Raw genomic sequence first — 17,244 nt, 5'->3', positions numbered from 1 at the left:
ACGTCGCCCAATCCCTTACCCAACTGAGGGCTGCTGCTTCATAGTACAGCTGAAGGTTTGGGAGACCCAGAGCACCTCTTCTCTTGTCGTCAGTGAGGTTTTTGAAATTTATTCTGTGTTTGCCTCCTCTCCAGATGAATTTCAGGATGTCTCTCTGCCATATTTTAAAGACTGACAATGATCTTAGTAGAGTCTGAAAGATGTATAGCACTTCGGGCAACACATTCATTTTCACTGCCACTATTCTACCCAATAGGGATAGATTTAGATGTTCCCATTTTTTCATTTTCTCTTTTATTTCCGTCCATTTTTTCTGGTAGTTATTTTTGAGGAGTTGAATGTTATTTGGTGTTATCGTTATTCCTAGGTATCTTATTTTCGTTGCTATTTCTACCCCTGCTCTTTCTCGTAGTACTTCTTTTCTCTCTTGTGTTATATTCTTCGTTAGTATTTTCTCCTTGTTTATTTTTAGACCGGCTATTTCCCCATGTGATTCTATTTCTTTCCACCACTTTATGTTTTCCACTGGTTCTTCCACTATACAGACTAGATCGTCTGCAAAGGCCCTGATCTTGTAAGAATGTTTGTTTATTTTTAGGCTTTTCAGTTCTTTATTATTTCTTATGTTTGATAGGAGAAGTTCTAGCGTTAGAATAAACAGTAGCGGGGAGAGGGGGCATCCCTGTCTTGTTCCTTTAGTGATCTTTATATTGGCTGATGTCTGGCCGTTAACCCTTATTTTGGCATTTTGTTTTGAATATATTGTTTCAATAGCCATATTGAAACCGTATCCAATATCCATCTCCCTCAGTACTGCCTTTATTAAACCCCAGTTGACATTATCGAATGCCTTTTCGGCATCTAGGAACAGGAATGCTGCCTCTTTTTGAATATTTTTTTCGTAATATTCTATTGCGTTCATTATCGTTCTTAAGTTGTCTATGATTTGCCTTTTTGGCAGGAATCCCGTCTGTTCTTCTCCTATCCTGTCATTTAATAAGTCTTTTAATCTTGATGCTAGTATGCTACTAAAGATCTTATAATCAACATTTAAAAGCGATATCGGCCTATAATTCTTCATCAATGTGTTGTCTGTTTTATTTTTGTGGATTAATGTTATTGTGGCTGTTCTCCACGTCTCTGGTATTGTTCTCTCGTCCATTACTCTATTCATCACTCTTTGTAGGGGAATGGTCAGGCTATCTTGGAATATTTTATAATATAGAGGCGTGAAGCCATCTGGTCCCGGGGCTTTATTTGCTGGTAGATTCTTAATTGTTCTTTTTATTTCTTCTATAGATATTTTCCTATTTAGTTTTTCTCTCTGAGCTTCTGTCAATCTTATTATTTTTTGTTTTCCTACGTACTCCATAACTTTTTCTTCTGAGATGTTGTCAGCCGCGTATAGTTTGCTGTAATAATGTTCAAATTTGCCTAGTATTTCTTTTGTGCTGTAATAGCTTTTTCCTCCTTCCTCTATTTTTGTTATTTGTTGTTTGTTTGTTTTTTTATTGCTAGCTTTCTTGATAGCCACCTCCCCACTTTATTAGCGTTTTCAAAATAATCTTGTTTCACATACTTTAGCTTCTTTTCTAGTTCTTCTAGGTTTATAGTGTGTATTTGGTTCCTTATTATCTCTGCCTGGTGACGTAGCTTTTTATTGAGGGGTTTTTCTTTGAGTTGCTTTTCTATTGTTTCTAGATCTTTTTCCAATTTTTCTGTTTCTAGTTTTTTCTTTTTGTTTTTTCTTGTGTTTTGCTCAATTAGGTGTCCCCTCATATAAGCTTGCAAGCATCCCAGATTGTTTCTATTTTAGTGTCTTTTTCTGTATTAAATCTGAAAAATTCTTCCAGTAGTTCTTTATTTTTCTTTTGATCTTCCTCTCTTTTTATTAGACATTCGTTTAGTCTCCAACTGAATGTCCTATTTCCCTTTTCCTCCATCATTATCTCTACCGGAGCATGATCGGAGTTCAGTATTGGGAGTATTTTTGTTTTGGTTATTTTTGGTAACATCACTTTGGAGCCCCAGACCATGTCAATTCGTGACCATACTTGATGTCTGTTGGAAAAGAAGGTATAGTCCCTTTCGTTTTTGTGCTGGTGTCTCCACATGTCTACTAATTCAAATTCCTCCATGATCTTTTTGAAACTGATGGGTATCTCCCCTGCTGTTTTCTGTGGTCTCTTTCCTAATCTGGTGGATTTATCCTCATCCTTATCTATAATACTGTTGAAGTCACCCATTATTAAGAGTTCGTCAAATTCCTGATCTATTATTTTGGATTTTAGTTTTTCAGCAAAGCCACTCTTGCCCCCATTGGGCGCGTATATGTTGCAGACTAGGACCTTTTTATCTTTCATTTCCACTGTTATTCCCAACATCCTGCCCTCCTGATCTTTAAAAGCTAGCTCAGAGGTCAGGTTTTCTTTTACGTAGGTTGCTAGTCCTCTTTTCTTTTCTGTACTGAATGTTTGGTACAGTTTCCCTAGTTTTTTTTGTTTCTAGTAATGTGCTATGCTTCTGTATGATGTGTGTTTCTTGTAAAGAAATGATATCATTTCCCTTTTTTTAGCTGGTGTAAGATTTTCTTTCTTTTATTTGGTGAATTTAGGCCGTTGACGTTGTGACTGAGAATCTTAATTTTCGGGGTCATGGGTTCTTTCTGTATCTTTTTCCGTTTCAGAACTTACTCTTGCCGAGTCAGAGTGTGATATTTGTATTTTTGGTGACTTCTTTCTTGGTCTTTTTCTCCCTTTTTTTCTTATTTCTTGTCTGGGTTGGGTTTCTTCATCGGTGCCTTCTTCTTCACTTTAGTCTTCTTGCAGAGTGTCTGCTTTGTTGTCTGTGTTACTATTGCCTAGGTTATTTGTGTCTTCCTTTTTCTGCATCTTCTCCCAAAAAGCTCTGGCTTTAGGTTCTGAAATAAGCCAGTATTTTGTGGCATTCCAGGTTACCACCATCCCGTCTTTTTTGTCCCATTTGAATCTGATGTTTTTTCGTATCAGCTCTTCTGTCAGGAAGGAGTATTTGCATCAACGTTCCAGAATGGAAAGAGGTATTTCCTTCATGACCACGATTCTCTTTCCTTTGTAGTGTGTCGGGCTCGACGCATTCTCTTTCAATATTTCGTCCCTGACATTCTTCCTTCCAAAACTCGCCACCACATCTCTGGGAGCTTTGTATTTTTTGGCATAGTTTGAATGGGTTCTGGAGACGCGATCTATATTGGCTTCTGTTATGTCTTTTGGTTTCTTCCATATCTGCGATACCAGTTCTGTTATCACTTCTCTGATGTTTTCGTTCTCTTCTTCCTCTAAGTTCCGGATTCTTAGTTGGTATTCTTTTTCCTGGCTTTCTTGCTTCTCCTGTTTTTGTTTTAGAGTGGATACTGTTTCTTCCAAGGTATTGATTTTCCTTTTTAAGTCTATTTGCTGGTCCTTTAAATTTCTATTCTCTTTCGCTAGGTTCTTATTTTCTTGTTTTTTATTGTCCATGTCTGCTCTTACTTCTGTTATATCTTTTTTCCAGGCGCTTTGGAGTTCTTCTTTGAGGTCTTTTTTCATTTCGTTCCATTCCTCTTTAAATGTGTTGTTTTGTTTGTCTTGGTTTTCTTGTATTTTGGTGACGACTGCTTGCAGCTTTAATATTTCCTTCATTAGGTCTTTAGTGCTCGGTTCTTTGGCACCCAATTCTTCCGGGAGGGAGTCCTTCCTTCCTGTCCCTTTTTTTCCTTGTCCTTTTCTTTCTCTCTGTCTATCTTGTTCTCCCCTCCCCCCTTTATTTATTTTGTATATGTGTTCTTTCCCTGTTTTGTTGGTTTGTCAGCCGCTTGTTATTTTTATTTATTTGTTCGTTTATTTGTTTGTTTCTTCTCCTTTTTGCCTGTTTCTTCTTGTTTCTTTTGTTTCCCCCTTCTCCTTACTTCCCTCTGTCCTCTTTTTCCTTCTTCTCTTTTTCCTTCTGCGTTATTTTCCTATCCCTTCTCCTCCCCGTCTCCCCCCTTTTCGCCCACTCACCTCTCCTTCTATGCCCCGTCTTCTTTTCTTGGGGTTCCCCCCTTTACTCACTCTTTTTTCCTTGATTCTTCTTTTGTATATTCTTGACTGTCTCTTCCACTTCTGCTTCTCCTTTCCCCCCCTCTTTCCTCTCTTCTTGCTTTTATTTTGAGGCTCTCTTCTTCCCCTTCTCCGCGATCCTTCTTTCCTAATATATTTTATTTATTTTATTTCCTTACTCACGCGACTTCCCGCTCACGCGCGAGCTCTCGCATTGTTTCGCTGCTCCCGTGAGAGTTTGTCCCCTCCTTTGCTTCTCCTGCATCTTCTCGCGTGATTTTGTGCTGGTGCGTGACGTTGTGTGAGAACTCACGCGCTTGCGCTGCCGCGCCGGCCTGCGCGCGAGTCGATCTGTGCACTCTGGTCTGTTCGTGCCCTCTCCTGAGCACGCACCGGCCTGCACGCGAGTAACAGCGGCGCGGGGGGACGCGAGCCGATTGCAGCGAGTGGAGGGGGAGAGTCTCCTCGGGAGTAGAAGGTAAAAGTTCTATCTGGGTCTTCGGGGGGGAGTATGGGTAAAGAAGAAGAAAAGGATACCTCTCGAACAGTTTCTTCTGTGAGTGAGGTTGGTGGTAGGGATGCGGGGGCGAAAAGGGGAGGTTGCTGAGGGTCGCTGAGGGGTTGCTAGAAGGGGTTGGGGGTTGGGGGTGAAAGAGGTTTGGCAATTAGATTCTACTCACTTCTCCTCTGCTTTGTTGGGGGGTCGCTGCGTCCTGTTGTGGATCTGTGCCTCGTTCTCAGTCTTTCCAGGTTGTTTTTATTTCTTTGCTTTTGTCTTTGTCTTTGTTCTTGCTCTTTGTCTTGTCCTTTCTCAGAAATTTTCCTAGAGATTTTACTGTGAAGATGTCAACTTTGCGAGTGTTGAAGTTTTGAAGATTTCCGGATTTCTCTGTTATTGTTATTGTTCTTTTGTTGTGTTATGCTGTACCTTTGCTCTTATTTCATCCCAGTATCGGGCTTCAATATTTCTTTATTTTGTGTTTCTGTACCTCTTCTTGCGACCGAAGTCCTCTATTCGCCCTGGCTTCCCTTTATTTCCTTATTCAACTTAATTCTTCTCTCTCTCTCGAGTGTTCTTTGAGCTTTAAAATAGTGGTCGGCGTCCTCTCCTGTGCTATACGGGCACCCTTGTCGGCCTACCCCAGGGGGATTCCCAGGAAGACAGGGGCCATGCCTCCCCTGGCAAGGCCTGGGTTTGGTCTTCCCTCTGGTGGGCTGCACCGCTTCTTGTCCACAGGGCAGGGGGACTTCTTCTCCTTTCTGGCCTGTTGACAGGGTCAGAAGACTGAGGAGCCTCAGCATTCTGCCGTGTCCGCCATCTTGACCACTACCGGAAGTCCATGGTGTACTTTCAAAGAGGACAGTTTGGAGGAGGATGGACCACAGATGATGGGACTCGCAGTACCCATCATCACTAACTTCCTGAGACCACTGTGAGCCATATAAATAATTGATACAGACCAACCTTGATACACAATTGCTTTCTCAAATAACCCGGGCAGTATATAATAAAAGAGAGGGTTTGTATGTTTGTGTGTATGTGGAGGACGTGTATGTGGCAGCTTTCCGATTGGCTGCCACTGTGGTAGTATTTGCATATGGTCTCTGATTGGCCAACTTCAACATTCCGAGGTACCAGAGGGAATAGGAAAGGGGCCTGAACCTGTCAGGAATGGTTGGGGTTGCAGTCCAAAACACCTTGTGGCCCCCATCAATGACAGAATAAGACCAAACCTGGCACACAGACCCAACCCCCCTCCCCCAAAGACCCACTCTTCATTGTGGTGCAGTTTGAGCGAGGATGGACTATGGATGACGGGACTCGTAGTAGTTTAACTCACTCCCTTAGAGCACTGTGGCTCAAACCAATGACGGATAAGGATCAAACTTGGTACACAGAGGACCAATGGCCCACTTTGAGACCTGGTGCGGTTTAGGGCAGGATGGGCCAGGAATGATGGGATTTGCAGTACCTTCATCCAATTTGCTTCCACAGAACATTGCAGCCCCTACAAATCCCAGGCCAGGCCCAAACTTGGCACACAGAGTACTCATGGCCCACTATACATCCTGATGCAGTTCTAAGGGGGATGAACCATGGATGATGGGACTTGCAGTACCTTCACTCATTTACTGAAACCACTGTGACCTTCATCAATGACCAATAAGGACCAAACTTGGCACACAGAGCTCCCATGACCCATTCTACATCATGGTGCAGTTTGAGGGAGGATGGACCATGAATGATGGAACTTATAGTAGTTTAACTCACTTCCTTAGAGCACTGTGGCACACACCAAGGACGGATAAGGACCAAACTTGACTTACAGAGGCCCAATGGCCCACTTTAAAACCTGGTGCACTTTAGGGCAGAATGGGCCAGGAATGATGGGGTTTGCAGTACCTTCACCCAATTCACTTCCCACAGAACATTGTAGCCCCTACAGACCAGGTCCAAACTTGGCACACAGAGTACTTATGATGCACTCTACATCCTGATGCAGATGGACCATGGATGATGGGACTTGCAGTAGCTTTACTCACTTACTGAAACCACTGCGACCTTCATCCAATGACCAATAAAGACCAAACTTGGCACGCAGAGCTCCCATGGCCCACTCTACATCCTGCTGCAGTTTGGAGGTGGGTGAACCATAGATAATGGGACTTGCAGTACCTTCACTGAATTACTGAAACCACTGTGACCTTCATCCAATGACTGATCAAGTCCAAACTTGGCACACAGAGTCCCCATAATCCACTCTAGATCCAGGTGTTGTTGGAGGAGGATGGACAATATATGATGGAACTTGCAGTACCTTCACTCACTTCCGGAAACCACAGTGACACCCCTCCAAATACTAATGAAGACCAATCTTGGCACAGAGCTCCCATGGCCATCTCAATATTATGGTGAAGTTTCGGGGAGAACTGATGATGTATGATGGGACTTGCAGTATCTTAACTCACTTTCTGACACCACTGCGACCCTCATCCAATGACTGGTGAAGACCAAACTTGGCACACAGAGTCCCCATGACCCACTCTGCATCCTGGTGCAGTTTGGAGGAGGATAGACCATAGATGATGCGTCTCGCAGTACTTTCACTAACTTCTTGAGATCACTGTGAGCCATATGAATAACTGTTAAAGACCAACCTTGATACACAATGCCTTTCTCAAATAACCCGGGCAGCACTGGATCCCTAAGCTAGTATATAATAAAAGAGTTTGTATGTGTGTGTGTATGTGGAGGAGGTGTATGTGGCAGATTTCTGACTGACTGCCACTGTGGTAGTATTTGCATATGGTCTCTTATTGGCCAACTTCAACATTCCGAGGTAGCAGAGGGAATAGGAAAGGGGCCTGAAATTGTCAGGAATTGTTGGAGTTGAAGTCCAAAACACATTGTGGCCCTCATCATTGACAGATCAAGACCAAACCTGGTACACAGACCCCCCCCCCTCCGAAAGACCCACCCTTAATTGTGGTGCCGTTTGAGCGAGGATGGACCATGGGTGACAGGACTTCTAGTAGTTTAATTCACTTCCTTAGAGCACTGTGGCTCAAACCAATGACGGATCAGGATCAAACTTGGCACACAGAGGCCCAATGGCCCACTTTGAAACCTGGTGCAGTTTAGGGAAGGATGGGCCACGAATGATGGGATTTGCAGTACCTTCATCCAATTTGCTTCCACAGAACATTGCAGCCCAACATATCACAGACGAGGCCCAAACTTGGCACACAGATTACTCATGGCCCACTATACATCCTGATGAACCATGGATGATGGGACTTGCAGTATCTTCACTCTATTACTAAACCACTGTGACCTTCGTCCAATGACTGATCAAGACCAAACTTAGCACACAGAGCACTCATGACCCACTCTACATCATACTGCAGTTTGAAGGAGGATGGACCATGGATGATGGGACTTGAAGTACCTTCACTAATTTCCTGAAACCACTGCGAGCCACATAAATAACTGATAACGTCCAAGCTTGGCACTCAATGCCTTTCTGAAATAAAAACCAACTTTGGCACACAATACCTTTCTAATATATAATGAAAGTGAATGTTTGTATGTAGATATTTTGAGGTGTATGTGGCTGCTTTCTAATCAGCTACAACTTTCACAGGCCACTGTGAACAGCACGGGTGACGGACCTGGACCAAACGTGGTACACATAACCCCATGACCCCTTCACGTCCTGGTGATGTTTGGGGGAGGTTGGGCAATGAATGATGGGATTTGTAGTACTTTCCAACACTTCAGTTCTCACAGACCAGTGTAGACCCCAACAAAAAAATAAAGACCAAACTTGGCACACAGGGCCCCATGGCCCACTCTACATCCTACTACAGTTTGGAGGAGGGCGGACCATGGATGATGGGACTCGAAGTACCCCTGCCCATTCCCGAGACTGCTGCAACCTTAATCCAATGACTGATCAAAACCAAACATGGCACACAGAACTCCAATGAACCACTCTACATCCTGGTGCTGTTTCAAGGAGGATGAACCATGGATGATGAGACTTCACTCACTTTCTGAGATTACTGCAAATCTCACTCAATGACTGATACAAACCAAACATGGCACACAGAGCCCCCGTGAACCCTTCTACATCCTGGTGCGAGCCACATAAATAACTGATAAAGACCAATCTTGACACACAATGGTCTTTCTCAAACAACCCGGGCATCGCTGGATTCCCAAGCTAGTCTATTTCTATATCTATGCCTATACCTATGCCTATATATCTATATCTATATATCTATATCTATATCTATGTAATAAAAGTCAATATTTGTATGTGGCAGAGGGCGGACATAGGGTGGAGGGAGGTGTATGTAGCAGCTTTTTGATTGGTTGCCACTGTGGTATTATCTGCATATTGTCTCTGATTGGCTAGCCTCTAAACTCCAAGATTCTGAGGTGACAGAGAAGAGGAAAAGGCCTGAGGCTGTGTCAGAAAATTACCAATACAGACCAAACTTGGCACACAGAGACCACAAGACCCACTCTACATCCTACAGCAGTTTGAAGGAGGGTGGACCATGGATGCAGTACCATCACTCACCTTCTGAGATCGCTGTGATCCTCATCCAATGACTGATCAAGACCAAACTTGGCACATAGAGCCCCCATGACTCACTCTACATCCTGTTTGGAAGAGGACAGACCATGGATGATGGGACTGGAAGTACCTTCACTCACTTCCTGAGACTACAGCAACATTCATCCAATTATGAATTACCAATAAAGACCAAACTTGGCACACAGAGCCCCCATGACCCACTCTACATCCTACTTTAGTTTGGAGGAGGATGGACGATGGATGATGGAACTTGCAGTACCATCACTCATTTTCTGAGACCACTGTGACCATTGTCCAATGACTGATCAAGACCAAACTTGGCAAACAGAGCCCCCATGAAACACTCTACATCATGGTGTATTTTTGAGAGCAGACCATGGATGATGGGACTTCAAGTACCTCCACTCACTTCACAAGACTGCTGCAACCCTCTTCTAATGACTGATGAAGACCAAACTTGGAAAACAGAGTCCCCATGAGCCACTCTAGATTCCGGTGCTGTTTGGAGGAGGTTGGAAAATGTGACTTGTAGTACCTTCACCCATTTCCGGAAACCACAGCAACACTCATCCATATACTAATAAAGACCAAACATGACACAAAGAGCTCCCATGGCCATCTCAACATTCTGGTGAGGTTTGGGGGGGGAAAGACGTTGGATGATGGGACTTGCAGTACCTTAACTCACTTTCTGTGACCACTGCAAGCCTCATCCAATGACTGATCAAACCAAACTTGGCACACAGATCCCCCATGACCCACTCTCCATCCTGGTGCAGTTTGGAAAAGGATAGACGACAGATGATGGGTCTCGCAGTACCTTCACTAACTTCCTGAGATCACTGCGAACCAAATGAATAACTGATAAAACCAACCTTGATACACAATTGCTTTCTCAAATAACCCGGGCAGCACAGGGTCCCCAAGCTAGTATATCCTGGTGCAGTTTGAGGGAGGATGAACCATGGATGACAGGACTTGCAGTAGTTTAACTGACTTACTTAGAGTACTGTGGTGCACACCAAGGACGGATCAGGACCAAACTTGACACACAGAGGCCCAATGGCCCACTTTAAAACCTGGGGCACTTTAGAGCAGGATGGGCCAAGAATGATGGGATTTGCATCTTCTCCCGATTCACTTCTCTCAGAACACTGTAGCCCCTACAAATCACAGACCAGGTCCAAACTTGGCACACAGAGTACTCATGACCTACTCTACACCTTGAGGCAGTTCTAAGGGGGATGGGCCATGGATGATGGGACTTGCAGTACATTTACTCACTTACTGAAAACACTGCGACCTTCATCCAATCACTGATCAAGTCCAAACTTGGCACACAGGGTTCCCATGAACCACTCTAGATCGCGGTGCTGTTTGAAGGAGGGCGGACAATGGATGTTGGGACTTCCTGTACCTGCACCCACTTCACGAAACCACGGCGACATTAATCCAAATACTAATAAAGACCAAACTTGGCACAGAGAGCTCCCATGGCCATCTCAACATTCTGTTGAGGTTTGGGGGAAGAACAGGTGATGATGGGGCTTGCAGTACCTTCACTCACTTCCAGAAACCACAGTGACACTCCTCCAAATACTAATAAAGACCAATCGTGGCCATGGGAGCTCTCAGCATTCTGGTGAGGTTTTGGGGAGAACTGACGATGGATGATCGGACTTGCAGAACCTTAACTCACTTTCTGCAACATTCATCCAATTACCAATAAAGATCAAACTTGGCACACAGAGCCCCCATGACCCACACTACATCCTACTGCACTTTGGAGGATGGACCATGGATGATGGGACTTGTAGTACCATCACTCAGTTTCTGAGAAAACTGTGACCTTCTTTCAATGACTGATCAAGACCAAACTTGGCACATAGACTTCTACTCACTTCCCAAGACTGCTGCAACCCTCAACTAATAACCAATCAAGACCAAACTTGGCACACAGAGACCCCATGACACACCCTACATCATGGTGTACTTTCGAGGAGGACTTGAGGTACCTTCACTCACTTACTGAAACCACAGCGACACTAATCCAAATACCAATAAAGATCTAACTTGGCACAGAGACCCCCCATGACCAACTTAACATTCTGGTGAGGTTTGGGGGACAACAGACTATGGATGATGGGATTTGCCATACCTTAAGTGATTTTCTGAGAACACTGCGACCCTTATCCAATGACTGATGAAGACTACACTTGGCACAGAGTCCCCATGACCCACTCTCCATCTTGGTGCAGTTTGGAGGGGATGGACCACAGAGGATGGGATTCGCAGTACCTTCACTAATTTCCTGAGACCACTGTGAGCTATATAAATAACTGATAAAGACCAACCTTGATACACAATTCCTTTCTAAATAACCCGGGAAGCGCTGGGTACCCAAGCTAGTCTATAATAAAAGTGAATGTTTGTTTGAATGTATGTGTGTATGCAGAGGATGGAAGGGCAGAAGGAATGATGGAAGTGTATGTGGCAGCTTTCTGATTGGCTGCAACTGTGGTATTATTTGCATATGGTCACTGATTGGCCTACCTCAACACTCTAATGTTCTGAAATGGCTGAGAGGTGAAAGAAATTTGCATATGGTTTGTGCTTGGCCGGCCTCAACATTCTAACACTTTCAAGTGGATGACAGGGGAAATGAAAGGGCGTGGAGAGATTTGTAGTATCTTCACTCACTTTCGGTGACCACTGTGACATTCATAAAATGAATGATCAAGCCAAAACCTGGCACACAGAGCCTACATAACCGACTCTAAATCCTACTGCAGTTTGAAGGAGGATGGATCATGGATGATAGGACTTGCAGTACCATCACTCACTTTCTGAGACAGCTGTGATCTTCATCCAATGATTTATCAAGACCAAACTTGATCATGACCCACTTTATATACTGGTGCAGTTTGGAGGAGGCTTGACCACAGATGATGGAACTTGAACAATCTTCACTCGCTTCCCAAGACCACAGTGACACTCATCCAATTACCAATAAAGACCAAACTTGGCACACAGAGCCCACTTGACCCACCCTACATCTAGGTGCTGCTTGAAGGAGGACGGACAATGGATGATGGGACTTGAAATAACTCCACTCCCTTCCCGAGACCGCTGCGACCCTCACCCAATGACTGATCAAAACCAAACTTGGCACACAGAGCCCCCATGACCCACTCTACATTCTGCTGCTGTTTGGAGAAGGATGAACCATGGATGATGGAACTCAAAGTACCTTCACTAAATTCCTTGGACCACTGTGAGCCACATAAATAACTGATAAAGACCAACTTTGGCACACAATACTTTTTTCAAATAACCCGGGCAGCGTCGGGTCCCCAATCTTGTCTATATCTATATCTATATCTATATCTATATCTATTAGGCCTGTTTGATCAAGAAAAAATTTGTTTCTAAATTCGATTCTTAATTGGGGTGTTTTTTTGTTTCGATATTAAAAATATTTACAAAACTTACCAAAAAAATGTTTTGTTATTTACGAATTTTCGTAAATATTTACAAAACATTTTAGAAAAAAAAAATTTCTTGATCAAACAGGCTAAGTGTGAATGTTGCAGTAATGGTCACCTTGATTAGCATTGAATGGCTTTCTCCCACCCTGGACATTCCATAGTATTAGATGATATATAACTCACCATTTGCCTAGTTTCCAACAGACCTCTGAGGATGCCTGCCATAGATGTGGGCAAAATGTCAGGAGAGAATGCTTCTGAAACATGGTCATATACAGCCCTGAAAAGTCACACAAGCCGGATGGCGCGCGGAGGCCGCTTGTGAGCGCGCGCGCGCCATCCAATGGGCTCCGGCTTCTGCGCCCCCCTCCTCCTCCTCCTCCTCCCAGCTGGGAGGAGGAGGAGGAGGAGGAGGAGGAGGAGGAGGAGGGGGGCGCAGAAGCCGGAGCCCATTGGATGGCGCGCGCGCTTACAAGCGGCCTCCGCGCGCCATCCGGTTCCGGCTCCTGCGCCCCCCCTCCTCCTCCTCCTCCTCCCTGGGAGGAGGAGGAGGAGGGGGGGGGCGCAGGAACCGGAGCCGGATGGCGCGCGGAGGCCGCTTGTAAGCGCGCGCGCCATCCAATGGGCTCCGGCTTCTGCGCCCCCCCCTCCTCCTCCTCCTCCTCCTCCTCCCAGCTGCACTTCCTGCAACACAGCTGGGAGGAGGAGGAGGAGGAGGGGGGGCGCAGGAGCCGGAGCCCATTGGATGGCGCGCGCGCGCTCACAAGCGGCCTCCGCGCGCCATCCGGCTTCTGCCACGGTGCACTGCTGGGGTGCTTGGGAGCGCCGGATTGGCTCCCAGGCACCAGCACTGCAGCACCACTCAGCAGCAGCCTCCATGCCATTAACGACACGAGCTGAAGCTCGTAAAATACATGGGGCTGCTGCTTCGATATTTTTAAACCCTTCCGGGTTTAAAAATATGTTTTGATATCGCGTCGGATATTCAAAAAATAATGATTAAAAAACGAAAAACGAATTAACGAAACAAAACCGACAGGCCTAATATCTATATCTATATCTACATCTACATCTATATAACTCCGACATCCTCAAGTGGCTGAGAAGGGAGAGGAAATTTGCATATGGTCTCTGATTGGCCAGCCTCAACAGGACCCCCTGTTGAGGCTGGCGAAGAGGGTTAATGAGAGAAGCGGGGACATGAGAGAAGGAAATTTGCATATGGTTTCTGATTGGCCAGCCTCAACAGCAGCCCCTGGTGGCAAAGAGGGTTAAAGGGAAGCGGGAATATGAGAGAAGGAAATTTGCATATGGTTTCTGATTGGCCAGCCTCAATAGGAACCCCTGGTGGTGAAGAGGGTTAATGAGAGAAGCGGGGACATGAGAGAAGCCTCCCACAAGGATGGTATAACATCAAAACATCCTGCTGTCCCCTGGGCAACGTCCTTGCAGACGGCTAATTCTGTCACACCACAAACAACTTGCAGTATCTCAAGTTGCTCCTGACATGAAAAAAAATAAATAAAAACAAAACAAAACAAAACATTGATCCATTCTCAAATGGATCATGGATGATGGGACTTGCAGTAACATTATTCACTTTCTGAGACTGCTGTGACCTTCACCCACTGACTGATCTATACCAAACTTGGCACATAGACCTCTCATGACCCACTTTATGCCCTGGTATGGTTTTGCCAGAGATGGACCATGGATTATGGGCCTTGCAGTACCTTTGCTCAATTCCTGAGACCACTGCAACCCTTATCGAAGTACCGACAAAGACCAAACTTGGCACACTGAGTCTCCATGACGCACTCGACATCCTGCTGTGGTTTGGAGTAGGATGCACCATGGATGATGGGACTTGCAATACATGCACTCCATTCCTGAGTGAATTACAACTGCCAACAATGATGGATCAGGATCACAATTTACAATCTACATCCTGGTGTGGTTTGGAAAAAGTTTGAGATGGATGATGGTACCTTCACTCCCTGAAACCACCGTGACACTCATCCAAATACCAATAAAGACCAAACTTGGCACAGAGAGCCCCCATGGCCAACTCAACATTCTTGTAAGGTTTGGGTGAGAGCAGACTATGGATGATGGGATTCCAAGTTCCTCCATTCACTTCCCAAGACTGCTGCAACCCTCATCTAATGACTGATCAAAACCAAACTTGGCACACAGAGCCCCCACAACCCACTCTCCATCCTGGTGCAGGTTCAAGGAGTATGGACAACGGATGATGGGACTTGAAGTACCTCCACTCACATCTTCACTAACTTCCTGAGACCACTGCGAGCCATATAAATAACTGATAAATGCCAGTCTTGATATACAATTTCTTTCTCAAATAACCCAGGCAGTGCCGGGTCCCCAAGCTAGTATATAATAAAAGAGAATGTTTGTATGTTTGAGGCGGAGTATGTATGTGGGAGCTTTCTGATTGGCTGACACTTTCACAGGCCACTGCAAACCCCACAAATGATGAATCTGGACCAAAGTTGGCACACTTAACCCCCATGACCCCCTTTATGTCCTGATGCGGATTGGAGAAGGTGGTCCACGGATTATTGGATTTGTAGTACTTTTAAACCTTTCAGTTCCCACAGACCACTGCGCCCCTAAACAAAGACCAATAAAGACCAAACTTGGCACACAGATCCCCATGATCCACTATCTCTAATAACTCAGTCAGTGCCAGGTACCCAAGCATGTATATAATAAAAGTGAATGTTTCTATGTGGGTATGCATGTGGCAGCTTTCTGATTGGCTGCCACTTTCACAGGCCTTTGTGACCAGCATGAGTGACAGACCTGGACCAAACTTGGCACAAATAACACCCATGACCCCCTTTAAAACCTGTTGAGGCTTGGGGGAGGATGGACAATTAATGATACGATTTGTAGTACTTTCAAACCTTTTGGTTCACACAGACGAATGTGGCCCCCAACAAAGACTGATAAAGACCAAACTTGGCACACAGAGCTCTACACCCTGCTGCAGTTTGGAGTAGGACGGACCACCAATGATGGGACTTGAAGTACTTTTACGAACTTCCCGAGACCGCTGCTACCGTCATGCAATGACGATCAAGACCAAACTTGGCACACAGAGTCCCCATGACCCACTCTACATCCTGGTGCAGGTTCAAGGAGGATGGACAACGGATGATGGGACTTGAAGTACCTCCACTCACATCTTGAGACTGCTGCACTGCGACTCTCATCCAATGACTTATCAAGACTAAACATGGCACACGAAGCCCTCATGACCCACTCTACATCCTGGTGAAGTTTGGGGGAGAACAGACAATGGATTATCTTATTTGTAATACTTTCCAACCAGACCACTGTGGCCTCTAACAAAGACTGATAAAGACCACACTTGGCACACAGAACCCCCATCCAATTATCAATAAAGACCAGACTTGGCACAGAGAGCCCCCATGGCCAATTCAACATTCTGGTGCAGTTTGGGGGAAGATGGACTATGCATGATGGGACTTGCAGTACCTTCACTCAATTCTCAAGTGAGCTGACTCTCATCCAATGACTGATCAAGAGCAAACTTGGTATACAGAGCCCCCATGACCTGTTAGAGTGTGTAAGAGGATGGACCATGGATGATGAGACTTGAAATACCTACACTCACTTTTTCCTTTTTCACCTTTTCCTCCCCTCCTGCCAGCTCCATACCCCATCAACATTATTTATGTACAGCATTTTGCAGAAAAAACTCACAGCACCCAAGGCCCTCCTTACCCGTTTCCTTGCCTTGCCAGGTGATAAACAATAGTGGCTGAGGTCACTGTCTTCCCGGTCCCAGGTGGCCCCTGGATGAGGCTCAGGGGTCGCTGCAAGACAATCTTCACTGCATACACCTAAGGCGGACATGGGAGCAAGTTCACACACTCTGCACTGAGGGAGAAAAAACAGGCTTCCATCACTCTCTAGGACTGGTCAAGTGAGCTCACCTGAGAGTGGTTGAGGTCCGGCAGCCCTTGGGCCATAAAGCGCTTGGGCAGCTGGCACTTGATGATGACATCCTCCACTTCATGGCCCAGGAGCTTGTGGTAAATGTAGCCAGAGACAGAGGTCTCATCCACCGCAAAGGTCTTCAGGGCACTCTGCATCCTGGGAATGGGAGTGGGTTGGAAATGGCATGAAACACCTGTCACTGGGACCCTTGAGAGCATCCAGTGACCAAAGGACTTCCCCTTACCTATCGAAGGAGGTCGACTTCCACACAAAGTCCACCTGGAAGTGGTGGGTCACCTCCACGGGGGCCCCCACGCTGCTCCGCAGCTCAATGGCAATCTCATCGCCATAATCTTTGAAACCTAGTTAAGTAGTAATGTCTCTGGAAGAGGGGAAAATAAACTCGCACCACTTTTTCTGACTAAATATTTATTCAAATAAAAATAATTGTAACAAATAAATTAGATTGACAAAATTTTCACTGTGTTGTGAAATGCATTCTATACATTGTATAAAATGGTGGGTTACTCACCTGTAACAATGTTTCTTCAAGTGGTACTCTGTGGAGTATCTGCCCCTGAGAAGGCTCCAACAGGAAAC

The 17,244-nt window shown here is 45.2% G+C and overlaps 1 protein-coding gene across 9 annotated transcripts in view; it reads right to left on the bottom strand.

Annotated features, from left to right (window-relative positions):
* Positions 1-17,244, bottom strand: part of LOC137095328 (regulator of nonsense transcripts 1-like) — a 479,058-nt gene that overhangs the window by 185,361 nt on the left and 276,453 nt on the right. For all 9 annotated transcript variants that reach the window (XR_010908826.1, XM_067461836.1, XM_067461837.1 and 6 more), the window contains exons 9-11: positions 16,889-16,997; positions 16,641-16,800; positions 16,429-16,547 (exon numbers count right to left, since the gene is read on the bottom strand). Coding sequence is in view for 8 of the 9 variants with exons in the window: in XM_067461836.1 (XP_067317937.1) it covers positions 16,429-16,547; positions 16,641-16,800; positions 16,889-16,997 (388 nt within the window). In the remaining variant the exon portion in view is untranslated. The remainder of the gene's footprint in view (positions 1-16,428; positions 16,548-16,640; positions 16,801-16,888; positions 16,998-17,244) is intronic.

Source organism: Anolis sagrei, chromosome Y (genome assembly GCF_037176765.1).
Source record: "Anolis sagrei isolate rAnoSag1 chromosome Y, rAnoSag1.mat, whole genome shotgun sequence".
Taxonomy (NCBI): Eukaryota; Metazoa; Chordata; class Lepidosauria; order Squamata; family Dactyloidae; genus Anolis; species Anolis sagrei.
This window is presented reverse-complemented; position numbering and strand designations above follow the sequence as displayed.